This window comes from Lipotes vexillifer, unplaced genomic scaffold, assembly GCF_000442215.2.
Source record: "Lipotes vexillifer unplaced genomic scaffold, Lipotes_vexillifer_v1.1 scaffold327, whole genome shotgun sequence".
NCBI classification, from domain to species: Eukaryota; Metazoa; Chordata; class Mammalia; order Artiodactyla; family Lipotidae; genus Lipotes; species Lipotes vexillifer.
The window spans coordinates 3895305-3916193 of record NW_006771143.1 but is presented as its reverse complement, the minus strand read 5'-3'; the positions used below and the strand labels follow the sequence as shown (position 1 = coordinate 3916193).

Genomic DNA, 20889 nt, shown 5'->3' with positions numbered 1-20889 from the left:
TATTCTTTTTGAGTTGTTTATATATATATATATATATATATATATATATATATATATACACACACATACACACAATATTTTGCTATGTGTATCATACCATATTTTGCAAGCCCATCATTTAGACCTAAATTTTTGCTAAGATTATCATAAGTTAACTTTATTCTATTTCTAACATTTCATGTAACCACAACATGGTACTTCCATTTTATAACTGTTTTAATACAACTGCAAAATATTTTATGAATCTGAGGTAAAGGTATAAATTTACTCAACAAAACAGTAGGGGGAAGAAGAGAGAAAAGAATGGAAATGTTTTTAGAATTCTGATTATCTTAGTGGACTATCTTAAATATATAACAATAATGACGAAGGGAAAGAAAACCAAACATTAGATTCCTACAGTCCACACTGATGATGTTGGCCAATGTTTACCTCTCCATTAACAACTTTTACTTACTGGCAAATAGGTGACAGAAAATGTGCTTCAGAACCTAAGTAAATATTACAAAGACTGCTTTTAACAAAAAAGAGAAAAAGCAGCATGTTGCTAAAGGAGACCATGTAATTTCAGAAAATGTAAAATGATTTTCAGCAAAAACTTACATAACTCTAATGCTCTTGAGTCCTTCTTATTTGTATGATCTGCTCACTCTTTTTGGATAAAGTTTAAGAACTAGCAAAAGACTTCTGATACTACAAACTACGAGAGTGAAATTGATTATGTCTTTTCTTTGAAGGTGTAAAGACAAGGGTAATGCACACACACAAAAATACATTCTGAAGTAACTTGCAGGATACTGGTAAACACTTGAGGGGAAAAAGTTCCTTTTAAAATAAACGTGTTCAAAATATTTAAAAAGAAAACTGACCTTAGTTTGTAAAATTCATCATTTTATTAGGATTATACAAAATGCCTTTTGGAGACCCGGATCTATGGTACCTGAACCTTTAGCCTCTAATTCCTCAATCTCAGCTGCCTTGAGGATTGAGTCACAATTAAACGGACATTGTTTAGAAGGCGAGTCCCCAAGTGACTGAGCAGTAAATACTATAGAATTCTGTTCCATATCTTTCTTATTTAAAAACACACCTGAAAAGTATGCCAGTCTGAAACCCTTCCTAGAGATACTGTCATCGGAATGGAACCTGATCCAGACGTGGTCTTGTGAAGAAATATATGGTGGTGGGATTGTAGAACCACAGGCTCTGTAGCTTTCAATATTCTTGTATGTTTCTATCGTCAACCAGTCCAAACTGCATCTTCTGGACCCTTGAATATCAAAATCCTGAAAACTACAAATAAAAAGTCAGAAAAGGCTACTGAAAAGGAAATTTTGGAAAAAAATTTCATTAATAATACAAAGTAACTGAGGACTTTATTATAAGCCTCCATATATTCACTGATTCTCCTGAATCTTCTAGGCCCACGACTATATCACCAGCAAATAATAACACTGCTTCTGTGTTCCTAACACTTACATCTCTTTCCCAGATTCCAGAAGAATACTTCTTCATAAGTAACACGGAATTCCAAAATAACGCTAAAAAACAGGAGACAGTTGGCACCTTTTTTCTTTTTCTTCTCCCTGTGTGTATTTAGTTTAGGAAGGACCACTTCTAATTCTTAGCACCCTAAATTGTTCTCTGTTTGAACTACTCCATAATTTGATGAACTGAAGGACACAGAGGAAGTCTGCCTTCTCTAGATTAGACTGGTTCATCTGCTTGCTTAATGAGTTTACAGCTTACATTTTAGGAGAGCAAACAGCACAAACCTGAGCCAAGTAAAAAAGTTAAAAATGAACAAACAAAAAACTTCTCCAGTGAAAAGTCCCTGAGTTTGGGAATACTTTTCTACATAAATGGTTTATAACCAAACGTTATCTTGTAGTTCATAAAATATGGGCATGAATAAAGGGAAGAAAAGACAAATAAGAAACACATACAAAATTAGCCACTGCTATGAAAAAAGAAAAAACCAAGTAGCATTTTCTACTAACATGTCTCACCGAAAAGTGAGATTCCTGCCTTAAGCCAAGTGATGATAAAGTTAATTATCCAAGGATTATTATACCAGGATATTTCCTCTTTAAATATTCTGAGTAACTATAAGAAAGGCTGACAATCTGACTGCTTCCAGTTTTTCACTATTATGAACAATGCTGGAATCCTTATACATGTTCTCTCCACACACACATGAGTATTTCTCTAGGACAAATTTTTCTACAAGCAGAATTGCTAGGTCAAAAGACACAATTCCACTTTAAATTTGACAGCAACACTGAGAAAAATGTTTATACCAACTCACAATTCCACCAAGTGTGTATGAAAAAGCACCTTATACCCCACAACTCTGGCAAAATGAAATATTTTCTTTCTGAAGATTTGTTGCCAGTTAGGTGGATAAAATAGATTTATCATTGTTCTAGTTTGCATTTCCTTATTTACTGAAATTGAAACACTTTTTCCTATGTTTATTAGCTATTTCTATTTCTGTGAATCGCCTTGTTATATCCTTCGTACCTTACAATTTGTTCTTATTTAAGAGCTCTTCATATAGTATAAACATGTATCTATTTGGGGCATGTATGTTATGCTATATGTAGATCTACTCAAACCCTCATTCTCTCCAACAGTTGGTGCTGTCAGTCTTTATTAATGGTATCTTTTACTGAGGAGTTTTTTTTTTTTTTTTTTAAGTATAGCTGACTTACAATATTATATTAGTTTCAGGTGTACAACACAGTGATTCGATATTTTTACAGCTTACACACCATATAAAGTTATTATTACATATTGGCTATATTCCCCTGTGCTGCACATTACATCCTTGTAACTTATTTATTTTATACATAGTAGTCTGTACCTCTTAATACCCCTCACCTATCTTGTCCCTCTCCTTGATCCCTGTATCTGTGAGTCTGTTTCTGTTTTGTTATATTCGTTAATGTGTTTTATTTTTCAGATTCCATATAAACTGAAAATATGCAGTATTTGCCTTTCTCTGTCTGACTTATTTCACTAAGCGTAATACCCTGTTGGTCCATCCATGTTGTTGCAAATGGCAAAATTTCACTCTTTTTTATAGCTGAGATATATTCCATTATATCACATCTTCTTTACACACTTATCTGGTGATGGATACTTAGGTTGCTTCCATGTCTTGACTACTATAAGTAATGCTGCTATGAACACTGGGATGCATATATCTTTTCAAATTATTTTTTTTCATTTTCTTTGGATATGAAGAGTGGAACTGCTGGATTGTCTAGTAATTCTATTTTTAATTTTTTGAGGAACTTGCATACTGTTTTCCATAGTGGCTGTGCTGAATGGGAGAATATATTTGCAAATGATATGTCCAATAAGGGGTTAATAATCCAAAATATACAAAGAACTCATACAACTCAATATCAAAAAAACAAACATCCTAATTAAAATATGCACAGAGGATCTGAACAGACATTTTTCCAAAGAGGACACACAGATGCCAACAGGCACATGAAAAGATGCTCAACATTGCTAATCATCAGGGAAATACAACTCAAAACCACAATGAGATATCACCTCACATATGTCAGAATGGTTACTGTCAAAGCCATGTTGCCAAGGATGTGGAGAAAAGGGAACCTTTGTGCACTGTTGGTGGAGACATAAACTGGTGTAGCCACTATGGAAAACAGTACGGAGATTCCTCAAAAAATTAAAAATAAAACTACCATATGATCCAGCAATTCCACTCCTAGGTATTTACTGGAAGAAAGAAACACTAATTAGAAAAGATACATGCACCCCAAATTTCATTGCAGCATTATTTACAATAGCCAAAATATGGAAGTAATCAAAGTGTCCTTTAATATACTTTTTTTTTTTTTTTTGCTGCACCTTGTGGCTTTGTGGGGTCACAGTTCCCCGACCAGGGACTGAAACAGGGCCATGCCAGTGAAAGCCCAGAATCCTAACCACTAGGCTACCAGGGAACTCCCAACTTTTAATCAACTAAGATTCATGAAATCAGGGACCTGATCCAGAACAAAAGAAATAATCAATAAATACCTCTTCACATATACACTACTAGGGGTTTGGTTTGCTAATATTCATTTAGGATGTTTAAAATACATTTACAAGTGAAAGTAGTTTTCAGTTTTTCTTTTTTTATGCTTCAGAATAGTTTATGTAACAAAGACACTGTTTACAAACCTGTGCCTTGTGCCTCTTCAGAGTACAGGTGATTTAGGGTAGAGATTTTCAATTTCTTCATGCTTTTTGGTTTAATCAGCTTTCCTAAACTCATTGTCAGTTTTGATAATTTAAGTTTTCTTAGAAATTATCATTTTATCTTGAAAGTAAAATTTATCATTGCAAAGCTTTACATAGTACTTTCATACAACGGTTAAATTTTCATATCTGTGGTTTTTAAATTAGTTTGGATTTTCTATGTAGGTAAGTGTAGTATTGGCAAATAAGGAAAGTTTCACCTCTTCCTTTTCATTTTTTATACCACTAACCTCTATTTGTTGGAACGTTGTATTGACTGACGTTCAAGTACAAGCAGTGAAAGCATGTATCCTTGTCTTGGTCCTTAGTGCTAAAATTAACTTCAATATTAAGTTTGATTTTTAAATTTTTTAAACAGATAACTTATCAGGTTAAGGAAATTGCTTCTCTATTCATTTGGCAAAACTTGCCTGTAAAACTATCTGGGTGTAGAATCTTATTTTGAGTGTTGATTTAATTTCTTTAATAGCTATTGCATTCATTAATTTTCTAATTCTTCTTGAATCAATTTTGGTAACACACGTAGAAAATGATTCATTTCTTCTAATTGTATAAAAGTATCAGTGTAAACCATTCATGATATTCCTTTACGACTTCTAAAGTCTCTATTATTGTATTTATAACTATATATACTTTTTAAAAAAAATTTTTATTTGTACCTTTCCTCTTTTTTCTTCACTCTTGCCTTGAGATCTGTCTTTGTCTATTTTCCTCACTCTTTCAGAAAACCAGTTTTTGGTTATTTTTTTCTATTTAATTATTTTCTGATCTTAACTTTATTTTTTCTACTAAAGATTTACCCCGTAGTTTTTCTTCTAAACTCTTGAGAAAATGCTGAGCTTATTTATTTTCCATCTTACTAATTTTTAAATCAATGCATTAAAGCTGTAAAATTTTCTAAGTACTTTTTCAATGTATTCCAACAGTTTTAATATCTAATACTTTCATTATGGCTATTTAAAAATATTTTGAGTTTCATTGTGATTTCAATCTTTAATGCAGAAGTTATTTAGGAATACATTTCTGAACATATGGGTTTTTTTAAATTGTTGGTTTCTAATTTAACTGCATTATGATCAGAGGAAATCTGAATGATGTAAAGTCTGGAAATACATTCAGAATTCCTTTATTTAATACATAATCAATTTTTAAATAAACATCACATATGTCTTTGAAAGGAATGTATATTCTCTATTCACTGAAATAGGTATAAACATTACACACCTATGTAATACATGCGTTACTGAATCAAGCTTGTTAGTTTTATCAAATCTTCTCCATTTTTACTAACTGTTTTCCTGTTTAATGTATTAACTTCAGATTAAAACATATGTTTAGAAACTTCCACTGAATTGTGCACTAGTCAAACCTGGTCAAACTTGGTAACTCCCCCCACAGTCTGCCTTGCTTATGTTTTATGCTGTGTTATTAGGTACACAATGTTGAACCAGGATTTTATCTTCCTAGTGGATTATTCCATTTGTTACTAATACTTTGTGTCTTAAGGTTAATTACAACTGATGTTAACCTTCCTGCACTAGCTCTCTCCTGATCTGTACTTCCACAGCTTATCTTTTCCTATCCTCTTTTTTTTTTTTTTTTTTTGCGGTATGCGGGCCTCTCACTGTTGTGGCCTCTCCCGTTGCAGAGCACAGGCTCCGGAAGCGCAGGCTCAGTGGCCATGGCTCACGGGCCCAGCGGCTCCGCGGCATGTGGGATCCTGCCAGACCGGGTCACGAACCCGCATCCCCTGCACCGGCAGGCGGACTCTCAACCACTGCGCCACCAGGGAAGCCCTCCTATCCTCACGTTTTAGACTTTCTGTTGGTGCTGTTTTAGCTATGTTCTTATTAAGCCCATTGGAGAGGAATCATATCAATCAACCAACCAATAAACCTGATTGGATAGTCTATCTTTTAAAGGTTAAGTGAGTTTTTTTGATTGAATAGCTTTTCTCTTTGGGGTGGGGAGTGGGGTTCTCATTTTCCTCCTTTCCTGTATTCTTCTGTATTAATAGGTTTTTGAAGGTTTTTTTTTTAAAGTTTCTTTCCCTCTGCTTTGGTCTAATAAAGTCCAAGTAAGAGTATTCAGTGTTTCTATTCTCTCAAATTCTCAAATTCAGTAGAAAAATTTACAACTTTATTTTCACCCATCTGTAAATGAAATTTAACATTTCCTTCACTTATGAATATAAACAAACCATGAATAGTTTTTTTTTTTTTAATAAAATTTATTTATTTTTGGCTGCGTTGGGTCTTTGTTGCTGCATGTGGGCTTTCTCTAGTTGCGGTAAGGGGGGGCTACTCTTCATTGTGGTGCGCGGGCTTCTTACTGCGGTGGCTTCTTCTTGCAGAACACGGGCTCTAGGCATGCGGGCTTCAGTAGTTGTGGCGCACGGGCTTAGTTGCTCCGCAGCTTGTGGGATCTTCCCGGACCAGGGATCGAACCCGTGTCCCCTGCATTGGCAGGTGGGTTCTTACCACTGCACCACCAGGGAAGTCCCATGAATAGTTTTTATAGTACCTCTCACACTGTCACCAATAGAAATCACAGATAATTTCATCTTATATTTCAGTTTTAATAGAGATCTAGAATAACTATTTACACTCAAAACCACTTTGAAATTATAGTAATTGTTAAAAGCATGGCTTGCTCACTAATACGTTAATAAATAAGCATATATGTACTATCATATTATAAATCTGTAAAAATACCTGATAGCTATACTTCAGGAATAATTGGTTCCCTTTGTAATGCTATGTGTTTTGTTTTATAAATTTGAAAACATTCTGAGAAAGGATCTATAGGTTTCACCAAACTACCAAAGTGTTCGTGGCATAAAAAAGGTTAAGAAAAAAACCCCAATTGGGGCTTCCCTGGTGGCGCAGTGGTTGGGAGTCCGCCTGCCGATGCAGGGGAAACGGGTTCGTGCCCCGGTCTGGGAGGATCCCACATGCCGCGGAGCGGCTGGGCCCGTGAGCCATGGCCGCTAGGCCTGCGCGTCCGGAGCCTGTGCTCCGCAACGGGAGAGGCCGCGGCAGTGAGAGGCCCGCGTACCACAAAAAAAAACCCCCAAAAAACCAATATATTAAAGTGTACAACATCCGTAGTAAATCTGTTCCAACTTGATTTTGTTGGCTGTTTTGGTTAGTATTAAAGTTTTTCAAACATTCTAGAAATTTGGGTTGCACACTTTTGTGAAAGATTTTTGGTGCTGTTTTTGTTTTGTTTTTAAAATTTTATCTTCTCCTATGTCCCCCCACGGCATGTTTTGTAGCTACCTCCACTTAGGTCTCCATCCCAAAACCAGTCCTAAGATGGTGGTTCAGAGTAGTAGTATAGACCCGGTCACAGAGTCAGTGGGGGCTTAGTTAAATTCCTATTTATTATGGTATGTCTCCTACCTTTCTAAGCTCTCAGCCCCATGAAAGTTCAAGCAGTGGTTAGCAGAAGTTTTTTTCAGTCTCCTTTCTTGAGCAAAATATCCTGACCCTACTCCTTGGCTTCAAGCAGGGAACCAGAATCCAATCCTCTACCTACTGCGGATAAGGTGGCCTTTGTGGATTTGGGAAGATTTAAAGGGAAGGGATAAAAATGTTTATATATCACCATCTTTAACCAGTTTTATACGGAGAGGTCTAAATATTGTTTGTTCATAGTCGGTAATTTTAGTTTCTTTTATCTAGATTTTAATTATTTTAAACTCAGGAATGAATGTTGATTTTGTTTTTACCAAAAAGCTTTAAAACATCTGTCTAGTCTAGATAATCATATACCTTTTCTCTGACTTGTTAAAATGGTAAATTAATATTTCCTAATATTGACTCAATTGTGTGTCTAAATAAGCTGAATTTGATTATGGTATAAATTTCTTTTGAACAATATATTTAAGATATTACACCAATGTTCACAAGTGAAACCTGACTTTCTTTGTGTATTATGTGGGTGTGTCATCTTTTTAAAGTTTGGTATTACCATGTTAATGGTTTCAATAAGAACTAGGACGATTACTAAAATTACTTTCTGATTTTATGAGGCTAGCTGTGTAAATCCAAATTTGTTAACTCCATCCAGAATTTAGGAAATCTTCCCTTAGATGTGGAGCTCACCTCCAATATTGTTCTGCATTTCACTATTTTGCTTGGTTTTTAGCGTAGCTTTGTGAAATCTCAAGGATCCAACACATGATCAGAACCAGATGGCAGGATTCCATGTCACCTCCTTTGTGCTGGCAAGAATTTCCAAGTTTTACATAACTGAGCTGGTAGGCTGCAAATTTAATTTGGGGTTGGATTTTTAGGTTAAAAGAAAAAAAATCTCCAAAAAGTCTAGGTTTTTTTTTTTTTTTTTTAAATTTATTTCTTTATTTTTGGCTGTGTTGGGTCTTCGTTTCTGTGCGAGGGCTTTCTCCAGTTGCGGCGAGCAGAGGCCACTCTTCATCACGGTGCGCGGGCCTCTCACTGTCACGGCCTCTCCCGTTGTGGAGCACAGGCTCCAGACGCGCAGGCTCAGTAGTTGTGGCTCACGGGCTTGGTTGCTCCGCGGCATGTGGGATCTTCCCAGACCAGGGCTCGAACCCGTGTTCCCTGCATTGGCAGGCAGATTCCCAACCACTGCGCCACCAGGGAAGCCCCAAAAAGTCTAGTTTTATGTTTAAAAAATATTTGGAATCCCTATGGTAAAATATTACTTTGTAAACACATTTGTACTTAGTCATGTTATAAGTAACAGAAAATAGGCATATTGTTCAGATTCCAACACTGGTACTGTTGCAGAAGGATAACCTTAATGGTATATCCTACCAATCCATCAAGCAAGGGATCATACTTCTCACAGAGGAGTGTTACAGCTTCCACAGAAGCTCAGCTCCAGTGTTCCAAAAGATGTGGCCTGGGGTAGAGAGGAACCAAAGAAAATCATACCATATGTCCCTGTTTTACGGCTGCCACAGAAAAAAGGGGATAGACTACAGTTGTGTTCCTCAAGAGACTGGTTTTCTCATTAGTTAATGAATATAAAAAAAGGAGCATGGAAAGATTAAAAAATAGGCTAAATTTACAATCTCATTTGTAAAAAAATTGTAAAATTAAGGGATATGTCTATGATCTGCAAGGTCTCTTCCAAATCTAAAATTCCATGATCCTTACCTATAAAAATGTAATTAATGAAAGAATGTCAAAGATGCCTTTGTGTTGTCTCTCTGACAGGAATGGCATTCTTAACTGTGTCATGGTTCTTTGTTTAGGTACACTATTTTTTTTTCTCCCCTTCAGGCAAATTTTTTTTTTCCTAATAGCTTTGATATAATTTCCTTAAGCAAGCAATATCTAGTTCCACTGAATGTTTCCTCCTTAACATCTTACTCCCACAGTTTTTCTCTGCAATTTTAAATGTCTGTAAAATAATCTTAATTTTCCTGATTTATATCATATTTATTCTTAGGATCTTAAACTTATGGTTATTTCCCCTAGGAGTATCTTTCATTTTGTATTCTTAACAAATGTTCTATTGTCTCAGTGCTATGAAAGAAAGAGATTTTTCTAGACACAATATTTACCCATCATCAGCTTATTTCAAGTTTTATACACAGACGTAGCCTACAATCATGTTTTAACTCCTTACGGTAGAGGACTCTACTAACAAGACCAAGATTATGGGTTAGATCTCCAAGTGGATTACTGAGTCCTGTTTATTTGTCTCATGGCCAAAGATTACACTGTTGATCCTAATAAGCTGTTTTGCAAATGTGTACCTTTTGTTAAAAAATTGCCTAGAAGAATACGGATGGCTCAGTGCAAATTCATTACCGCCATTAGAAAATATTCAAAACACATGCCCTAATAAAAGAGGAAGAACGGGTTGCTATTCCTACCCTCACGATGGTACTGATAAATATAATTTACTATATTTTCTGAAAAATCACCTTTTTATATTACTGCATGTTGAGCAATGATACTTGGAAACTGAACTTATACTTTGTAATAAAATATCATACAATAATACGGGAAGGTATCAGAATTACCTTATAGTAATAATTTCCCCTGGGTTTGCCCTTATGAACCAGCTACAGTTGATTTTGGCAGGATATTCAGAAGGCCAGCCTGGGCTCGTGATTATACCACTTGGTACTTGAATTTGTTCTGGAGTTTCTCCACAAGCTGGAAGATAGTCAAAGCAATCTTAGCTAATTATTATACTTTAAAACAAAGCATTAAGTAAATCAGTATTTATTTAAAGAGAAAACTTCAGACATCAAATCATATACAATAAAATATAGTATTGCCGACCTTAAAAAGCTTTTATTATTCTAATGAAATTATTTTATTTTCTTCCCTTTTAGTCAAAGTATCTTACTCTAATTAAATACAACGTTTTAGGGAGGTGTGGAAGTTTTCAAATTGGATCTCTGAATAACATTAAAATTGTTAAATTGCTAGCATTAGCCATGGAGATGAGTTGATCCATCTATCTTTTTTCAAAATTCACTTTTAAATTTATTTTATTATAAACCAGCTAAAGTTCAACTTTACTGAACTACTATTTGGACACTTTAAATTTAAAAAAAATCAGACAAATAGTATTCGGAACAAAATAATTAAAGGAAAGCACATATAAACATAACAGTAAGATGCTGGGTTGTTAAGAAGTTAGTGGATGATTGGATAAAGGCAGCAAAACATTACTTCAAAATTACTTCAAAGCAGTTCTTTAATTCATTCCATGAATACTTCACAACTTTATTACAGGGTCATAAATGATTCCTAAATTAGTTTTAAAATAAAGGCTTGAAATAGTCAGTGATTAAAGTAGCATGATGTGGTTAGATATCTAAATATCTTAGAATAGAGAATAAATTTAAACTACTACCAACACTTTCCCCGTATTATTTTCCTTTCACAGTTCACATTTTACCAATCCAGAATTCAGCTGATAATCTGACAATTTATTCTCCCTTAATTTGTAAAAGAGTCACTGGTTACAAGAAAATGCAATGAATGTTTAAACCTTCAGGAAAATGTAAAATCTTGGAACCTCTTATCTGATACAATTTTGACAAACTGGATTAGCTTATTTTTAAAGTAAGAGCAGATTAGAAGGAGCAAATTAGAAGTGGGGAGAGCAGCTGCCAAAACTACCATTGTGTGTGTGTGTGTGTGTGTGTAATAGAGGTTACAGTCTGCTCAACTTAGGGTAATTATGCTAGGAAGTAATTTTACAAAGTTTGTATCCATAATGATCAAAATAAAAGCAAGCTATATTGCTCAAAGAGTCAACACTTATTTCTATAGAATAACCCATTCCCTGAAAAAAACATGCAATCGAGGTTTTAAACCTCTGCAGGTTCATGCCTAAAACGCGTCTAGTCTGGAATTAGGGTATACCACCAAAGGGATCTTGATTTTAATCACTTTTCAAACACAGAGATTCATGGCATAAAACACAAGGATATAATATATCAAGACCCTAGCATACATCTTATTGCCCACACACAAAGCTTCCAATTTTTTTTTTTGTTAAATTTCATTAAGAGTAAAATTTCCCTTACAAAAAAGTGTAATTTGATACTTTAGAAAGAGACTAAATTTATCCAAATGTGATTCTATTTTGGGCTTATTAACACTGAAGTGCCAGAGTTTTGCTTCCAACCTTGTTCTAATGAGTTATTATCACAATAATTAATGAAAAGATGCCCTAAATCATTTATAAGACCTTTTTTCTTTCTTTACCTCCTCTTGCCAAAGCATTTTGTAGCAGTATACTGAACAAATTCTTAAGTTCATGAAGATACAAACATACAAATAAACTGGCAAAAACTATTATCATCTCTCCCCCAGGATGTAGAAAACTGCTCATTTTCATTAAAAGGTTCATTTACATTAAAGAGAATAATACAATTTTGAGTTAAACTGTTTAACTTACAAGTATAACACTGGAAATGGCATGTAAGTACTGAAATACTTATTAGCTGATCTAACAGCAGTGAGACACATCCAAAAACTGGGTGGGAATAATCTATGACAAAGCAAACAACTCTTAACCTTTAAATAAATGGAGATGGAGAGACTAATTATAGGGAAAAACTAGAAATAATTTTATTAGGTTTTGCTTATATTTTTTTTCCCCCAAACATCTGAGAAACCCATAGGTGGTGCTCTTATACCAAAGACTAAAGAAATTACGATCTGGTATGGATGCTCAAAAATACTGTTGTGAAGACTTTATTTTCACACAATTGCCAAAGGGTAAGACATACACTCGTAAAAAAGAGTGGTTATTTTAAGATTCAGTATTTTACATTTCTAATTCACTTAGTACTTTTATAACATTATTTTAAAATATTAATGATTCTCCCCAATCAAAAACAAAATTATTTTCTCTTAATGGGTTATGAATACACATTTTGCTTAAATTTTGCAACATGACTGACTTTGGCATTTTGTTTTAGATCCAGCCAGTGGCTTTTTATCAACATTTTTATACATACAATATTAATACATTGGGCATGTAGATTAATATACTCTAGCAGAACCATAACTTATTCCCTTTTATATATGAGAAAGAATAAATCCAAATGCTCAGTGTGATCAACATTAAAAATCATAAAAAAATTTCCCTCCCTTTTGAGCTTAGAGTTTGCCTACATATACTGGCAGATTTGGAATCAGGAGACCTAGATGCCATCTGTTCTATCTGCCACTATTAGCTTTGCCACAGAATAAACTACTAAACCTTTTTAAGACTTGGTTTCCTCATGTGTGAAAATAAGGAGTTGCTGTTTGGATATCTCTAAGGTCTATTTCAGCCCTAAATTATGTCCCCCCTCATCATCATAATATATTTCCACTATATTTCTGATACTTATCAGGATGCACTGATACATTTTTTTTGCATTTCATCATTTTGCATTTTCTCTTTGACCCACTGAGATCACACTTCCAATTCTTACCTTTACCCCTTAAGAACTGTGTTAGCAAGCACAGGCCATCACTGAGCTCACCACCAAATCAAATGTACCCTCACTCCCAATGGTACCTGATCTCTCCAGAGCACCTGACAGTGAATTTTTTCCTCTTGATACTGTACTACCTTGACTTTGCTGACATCACTCTTCTGGTTCTTCTAACTAAGACTATTCAGTGTTAGTTCTCTAGCACTAGATCCTTCGTCTTCAGAGAGCTCCTGATATACTGGTGTACATTGGTTCATGCCCAGCCTTCTACTCTTCTCACTCTCTATGGAAGATCTCATTCACTCCTACATTTCCACTATGATCTATAGTTCATGAGTTTAAAAATCTTTAACCCAGAGATTCTGCATAATCAAGGGCCCAATGGACATTCCAACCTCAAATTCAACATGATCAGAACTGTGTGTTTCTCAAATCCTTCCCTTTATTCTATATTCTGAACCGTTAATTATCTTAGGCATCATATTTGGCAAAAGGAATAGTCATTTCAACCTAATTCAAGTAAAAAGGAAACTTACTTTAAGAATACCACAGGCAATCTCAAGGATTTTAAATTAAGCACAGGAAATAAAGCTCACAGCAGCCAAAACTAGAAATCTCAAAGTCAGAACCTGAGGCTGCCTTCACTACCTCTTAAATCAAGGCTTGCTTTATCTCCTATACATCTGCCCCAATCTTCCAACTGGCTTTCTGAGTCCTCTATTTTTCCATTATTTCAGTATCTTATAATGATTTCCCATTCCCAACTTATAATAACACTTCAGCTTAAGTATCTACCATCAACTGTAATTTCACTGTTTTCTTATTTTGTTATGTTTATACTATTATTCATTTCATATTATACCCTTTTCCATAAAGGATTTGAGGTGACTTATTATTGCAATCAGTTTTTTTGTTTGTTTTGGTTTTTTGCGGTACACGGGCCTCTCACTGTTGTGGCCTCTCCCGTTGCAGAGCACAGGCTCTGGATGCGCAGGCTCAGTGGCCATGGCTCACGGGTCTAGCCGCTCCGCGGCATGTGGGATCTTCCTGGACCGGGACATGAACCCGTGTCCCCTGCATCGGCAGGCGGACTCAACCACTGCGCCACCAGGGAAGCCCCGCAATCACTTTGCTAATACTTAAGCATCCACTTCCTCAAAAAACTGCCTACCACATAGAGTGATGCAAGAATTAAATACAATTGTTTTGGCAAAGGAATTAGCACACTGCTTGGATTACAGCAAGTTGTTAATAAATAACGTCACAAGATATGCCAAATCAGATTGGTTGGCAGTAATGCCTGGAATGAGGTACTGAGATGATTACTAAGGCAGTGTTCAGGCTAAATGGGAAAGAGGGCAGTGATTGTTCATTTAATATGTGCTGGGCACCATTACACTCTTGAAAGAATGGGAAATTATGCCACATTTAACTGGTTATCTGACATGGGTTGGGATACATACTCACAAAACATTGCTCTATGGAATGAGTTTCTTTTTGCTCTAAAGAAAATTTTTATTTGGTTCTGCTAGTTTGAACCTCATCTTTCTAGATTTTGACTATACTCCAATTTAGGATGTACCAAACCTGACCTTCTCTTACCTCCATTTATTCTATCTGTATCTTCTCTATTGTTTACACATAGTTATTTTATCAATAGCTACTGTCTGGTTATTTCTTCAATAGAGTTAGTTTATATGTAATTGCCAAATAGAGGAATCTTGTCAGTATAACGCAAAGTTGTGAAAGATCTTATTCCCAGCATATTAATGATTTGAAGTAACAAGGGGCAGGAGAAAACCCCTACAGAAGCACCTTCCTTTACTGCAAGAAGTGGTTACTTTTACAGGTTTAAAGAATCACTTGACTTTCCTTTATATTAAGCTATCTTGGGAGGCTGCAAGTATAGATGGAGATGTGAACACCTTTCCCCACTATCAAAATAAAATAAAACACCTGAATTGATGAAGGGTATCTCCGAATTATGTTTTTAGTTTTGATTAAACTGGTCTCCACTAGAAGCAAATATCTTCAAGGAGGAAGTATGAACTCCAGAGTACATGGCTGCAAAGTATGGACTGGGTCTAGGCGTAAACGTCAGAAGATATCTGTGCTGCCATTTGGATCGATATTTTACTTGGTAGGGCTATACTTAAAAAGTTATACAGCTGGAAGCAATCTGCACCAACACTACTTTTCTCATACCTATTAGCTTAGTGTTCACTTTTGCAGAATGTGAGATTTTCCAGGAACACACACATGGCATTATGGCAGGAATGACTGTATTTTAGTCTTTGTTCATTTTGCTTCCTTAATATATCTCTTAATAACCAGTATCAACTTTTTGTTCTCAGAACACAAATATCTACCAAAAAAAATCTATTTAATTTACTTTAGTCAGTATCTTTCGATATAAACAAATGCTCATGTATTTTGGATGATGATGATGATATGTAACTCTACTTTTGATAAATTTCCCATAACTCCAGAAACAGAAGCTCCCAAATTAAAAGGGTTCTAAACATTCATTCAAAAAAGGTAGCAACTTTCAACTTGGATAGAGACTTCTTCACAGGAGAATGCAGTGATTAGGTTATCTGATTAGTCCCCAAAAGCCTATTTCATTTGTAGTGAATCTAGTGTACAGGACATTTGGAATGAAAAATAAAAGAAAATGGCATTATTACAATGCTACTGGTTAAAATGCACTAAAAGGCTAAACTAAATATATACAGTTTTAAATTTATCATGTATGCTCTCAATTAAGAAAAGGAGAATTAACTGAAGAATAAATAGGTAGAGATTCTGATGGAGTTCTTAATCAGATTTTGATAATTTCCAGGTTTAAAACACAAAGATCCCACTGCATAGTTTAGAAAACAAGACAAAACTGATTGAGAAACACTCAAGACTTCTTCATGTTTATTCTGATACTAGTTCAATAATCCCACAGAAAAGCAAATAACTATGGTTTTAAAACTAGATTAGTACATCATACCTATTATCTTTAAAGCAACCATTTAAAAAATATACACTGTTCCAACAACCTCTACTTTAGAGGCTACACGGGAGAGAAGAGGGTAACCTCAAAGTAACGTCAAATAAACTGCCCTTCAATTTGAGACTTCATGGTTTTTAAAGCTTGAAAAACAGAGGCACGCAAGGAAATTTATGGTTAGAAATGAGCTACTTTTAAAAGAAAAAGTACAATTTCCTGTTCCACAGATGAAGAATTGGGTTTCTTTTCAAAACTGACAAGGGCTGTTGGCACTTTATGACTAAAAGGGACCTGAAATCTTTGTGCCTTTGGTTTTAACAAACCACAAAACTGAAATGTAAGTAAAAATCAGCTATGTTTACTGACCACCTTAAGTACATAAGATACAAAACGAAAAGCACAAAAGAGGGGCTAAGAGGGGCTTCCCTGGTGGCGCAGTGGTTGAGAGTCCGCCTGCCGATGCAGGGGACACGGGTTCGTGCCCCGGTCCGGGAAGGTCCCACATGCCGTGGAGCGGCTGGGCCCGTGAGCCATGGCCACTGAGCCTGCGTGTCCGGAGCCTGTGCTCCACAACAGGAGGGGCCACAGCAGTGAGAGGCCTGCATACCACAAAAAAAAAAAAAAAAAAAAGGCACAAAAGAGGAGAATGAAGAAAATTAATGCTCTCATGGACATTAAAGTTTTATAAAAATGATTTATGCTTACTAACTGAATCCAAGAAACGTATAAACAGGTATGAGAGCATACAAGACAATATGATCCTAAATGATATACTGCATAAAGTAATTTAAAGCAATGCATCATAGGGCATGGGGTATCATTAAACAGAAAAAATAAGTCCTACATTTGGGCCTGCATTATATAAGTCAAGTTTACTCGACTATTAACATAGTATTTCTTTCATTGAAAAGAAGTAAAAAGAGCACATTCCAAATTAGAAGAATTTAATGACTCAATTCTATAGATACTAGTCAAGGCAAGATAGGCTACTGCTAAAAGAAATGATATGATACAAATATTCTGTGAAGATGACTTTGCTGTACTGTAACCTGTGGAAAGGGAAACTAGTGAGGCAAAGAGATCAGCTAAGAAGCAAATACAGAAGCTCCACTACTTGTAAAATTTTACTTTATGAAAGTTTCAGTATGAAACAAAAGCATGCTCACCCTGTTCACTAGCCAAGGACAGCATTTATAGTCAACAGTGGTCACTATCATTTGGCCATCTTGTTTTTCAGAGTATAGAGTGTTTTATAAATACTAACTCCATTTTGGCTGTTAAAATACAAAAACAATTCCACATGTTAAAAATACGAATAAGAAGGGTTTGATTCCAACAGAAATAAATGAAATTAATAAAATACCATCTTCAAAATAATAAATTAGTAAGCAAATGGTGACTGTTGAACAGCCATGTGGGATGAGAGTACGAATGATTCTGAGGATAATAAGTGAATCAGGCAATAAATGGAAAATGCTGTGCCTATGTAAGCAATAAAAGGCACCGAGACATGGGAAAATTAAAATGTATAGTTAGATGATTAGTATGGAAAGCAGATACCAACTGGCCCACTGTTAATTTAGGAGAAGGGCACCAGTTTGAAAACTTATGGCTAAGTATGGTGCACAGTGTTGAAGATGAGATTTTTGTTGCAAGTCAGAAGCTTATGGTTCACAAGTTCAAGGCACATGAGTATACTCAAAAGTGAGGCGTGTGTGGTCAGGTCTGTGGGTCCCATGGCTGATGATAATGTTATTACCTATCAGGTACTTCCTTTTCTTGTGTCTTTTCACATTTAATTCTTACTATTATTAGTCCTATTTAACCAATGAGGAAAAAATGGAGGCACAGAGAAGTTATTTTCCTAAGGTCAGAAAAAGTAAGTGTCACAGCTGGGATTGGAACCCAGGCAGTAGGCTTCAGAGCTGCACTCTTAACCACTAAGACACACTACTGCCCACTAGGGAGCTCCCTATGACACCTGGAATAATTATCAGGGGGTGGGTGGGAAGCTGCCTCAACAGAATTTCAACAAAGATAACAACAGTCTGTTCTGGTAAAAAATGTCTTGGTCCTATATTAATGTGGAGAGAAAAGGTATAGGATCTATGCTCAGACAGAGAAAGAGGGTATACTTAGATTTAAAGCTTCTAAAGACTGATTCCTATTTGCTACAAATCTATATGGGGACTGCAGGCAGGAGGAAACTGCTTCTTAGTCTCTTTGGAATTAAAAAAATGACTTTGTAAACAGGATTCTAGAACTTCCTGTAATAATAAAATGTTCATATATACTTTAACTATACGTTAGCTGATTAGGGAATGGGGCAGAATAGAAGCAATAAGGGTATGCAGTGAATGCTGAGGGAGCTATTTCAAAGGAAAGAGAAACAGAGAAGAGGAAAGTAGAGAAGGCTGGGTGATTAATGAAAAGTGGCTGTGTTCTTAAAGATGCTTAATACTGGACAGATTGGTCAGAGTTTACAAAGCAAGCATACTTGGTATGAAGGCCATGGGTCACTGACAACACAGGGCAAGTACCAAGTGAGTATCAGAATCTGCAAGATGAATGACGTGGAAGTAGAAGAGTGGTCCTTTGGCAGGCTGTGCCCCGTGTGACACAGCTCAGCCCTGCAACTTAACAGGGAACCAAAGAAGTCCTGGCCAGGAAGAAACTCCTTCAGTTTGAAAATCCCCTTCTTGCAACTTGACTGGGTTTTTGTGTGTGTGTGTGTGGTACGCGGGCCTCTCACTGTTGTGGCCTCTCCCGTTGCGGAGCACAGGCTCCGGACGCGCAGGCTCAGCGGCCATGGCTCACAGGCCCAGCCGCTCCGCGGCATGTGGAATCTTCCCGGACCGGGGCACGAACCTGTGTCCCCTGCATCGGCAGGCAGACTCTCAACCAGGGAAGCCCTTAACTGGGTTTGTTGCTCACACTTAGCATCTTGATTTCTTTGACTCCTTTAATACCTGAGCTGTCATAATGGAACTGTCAGAACAGTCAACACACTAAGGATGGACTGAGCTGGAAGGAGAGAGAGGTTGGACGTGATACTATCCCTGAGAATTAATCCAAATTTCATTCTAATTTTTTCAAGAAGTCAGCAAACTGAACTCTTCCTTTTAGGGAAATAAGTAGTAGCACTCTAACAGCAATATTTACTAGTCTAAGATGAGAAAGCTTTTAATTATCATTTAAAAGGTAAGAATCAGGGGGCACCTTCAAGATGGCGGAGGAGTAAGACGTGGAGATCACCCTCCTCCCCACAAACACATCAAAACTACACCTACATGTGGAACAACTCCTACTGAAACCTACTGAACATTGACAGAAGACCTCAGACCTCCCAAAAGACAAGAAACTCCCCACGTACCTGGGTAGGGCAAAAGAGAAAAGGAAAAAGAGATACAAAAGAATAGGGATGAGACCTGCACCTCTGGGAGGGAGCTGTGAAGGAGGAAAAGTTTCCACACACTAGAAGCCCCTTCACTGGCGGAGACGGGGGGGGGTGGTGGGGGGGGGGCGGAAACTATGGAGCCACGGTGGAGAGCACAGCAACGGGGGTGCGGAGGGCAAAGCGGAGAGATTCCCGCACAGAGGATCGGGGCCGACCGGCACTCACCAGCCCGAGAGGCTTGTCCGCTCACCCGCCGGGGTGGGCGGGGGCTGGGAGCTGAGGCTCGGGCTTCGGTTGGATCCCAGGGACAAGACTGGGGTTGGCGGCATGAACACAGCCTGAAGGGGGCTAGTGCACCACGGCTAGCCAGGAGGGAGTCCAGAAAAAAGTCTGGACCTGCCTAAAAGGCAGACGATTGTTTTGGGGTGCTCGAGGAGAGGGGATTCAGAGCACCGCCTAAACGAGCTCCAGAGACGGGTGCAAGCCACAGCTATCAGCGTGGACCCCAGAGACAGGCATGAGACACTAAGGCTGCTGCTGCAGCCACCAAGAAGCCTGTGTGCAAGCACAGGTCACTATCCACACCTCCCCTCCCGGGAGCCTGTGCAGCCCACTACTGCCAGGGTCCCGTGATCCAGGAACAACTTCCCTGGGAGAACTGACGGCACTCAGGCTGTTGCAACGTCACACCGGCCTCTGCCCCGCATTCTATACCCCTTCCACCCCAGACCTGAGTGAGCCAGAGCCCCCTAATCAGCTGCTCCTGTAACCCCGTCCTGTCTGGGAGAGGAACAGATGCCCTCAGGCACGCAGAGGCGGGTCCAAATCCAAAGCTGAACCCCAGGAGCTGTGCAAGCAAAGAAGAGAAAGGGAAATCTCTCCCAGCAGCCTCAGGAGCAGCGGATTAAATCTCCACAATCAACTTGATGTACCCTGCCTCTGTGGAATACCTGAATAGAAAACGAATCGTCCCCAAATTGAGGCAGTGGACTTTGGGAGCAACTGTAGACTTGGGGTTTGCTTTCTGCATCTAATTTGTTTCTGGTTTTATGTTTATCTTAGTTTAGTATTTACAGCTTATTAGCACTGGTAGATTTTTTTATTGATTTGGTTGCTCTCTTCTTTTAATTTTATATTTATATTTTTTCTTCCTTTATCTCTTTTTGTGTATATGTGTATACTTCTTTGGGTGATTTTGTCTGTACAGCTTTGCTTTTGCCATTTGTCCTAGGGTACTGACTGTCTGTTTTTTTTTTTTTTTTTTTT

At 37.0% G+C, this 20889-nt stretch overlaps 1 protein-coding gene across 2 annotated transcripts in view; it reads right to left on the bottom strand.

The window, feature by feature from the left end:
• Positions 1-20889, bottom strand: part of LRP12 (LDL receptor related protein 12) — an 84688-nt gene that overhangs the window by 9663 nt on the left and 54136 nt on the right. For both annotated transcript variants that reach the window (XM_007446545.1, XM_007446544.1), the window contains 2 exons: positions 10301-10436; positions 1091-1293 (listed from right to left, as the gene is read on the bottom strand). In XM_007446545.1, coding sequence (XP_007446607.1) covers positions 1091-1293; positions 10301-10436 — 339 coding nt within the window. The remainder of the gene's footprint in view (positions 1-1090; positions 1294-10300; positions 10437-20889) is intronic.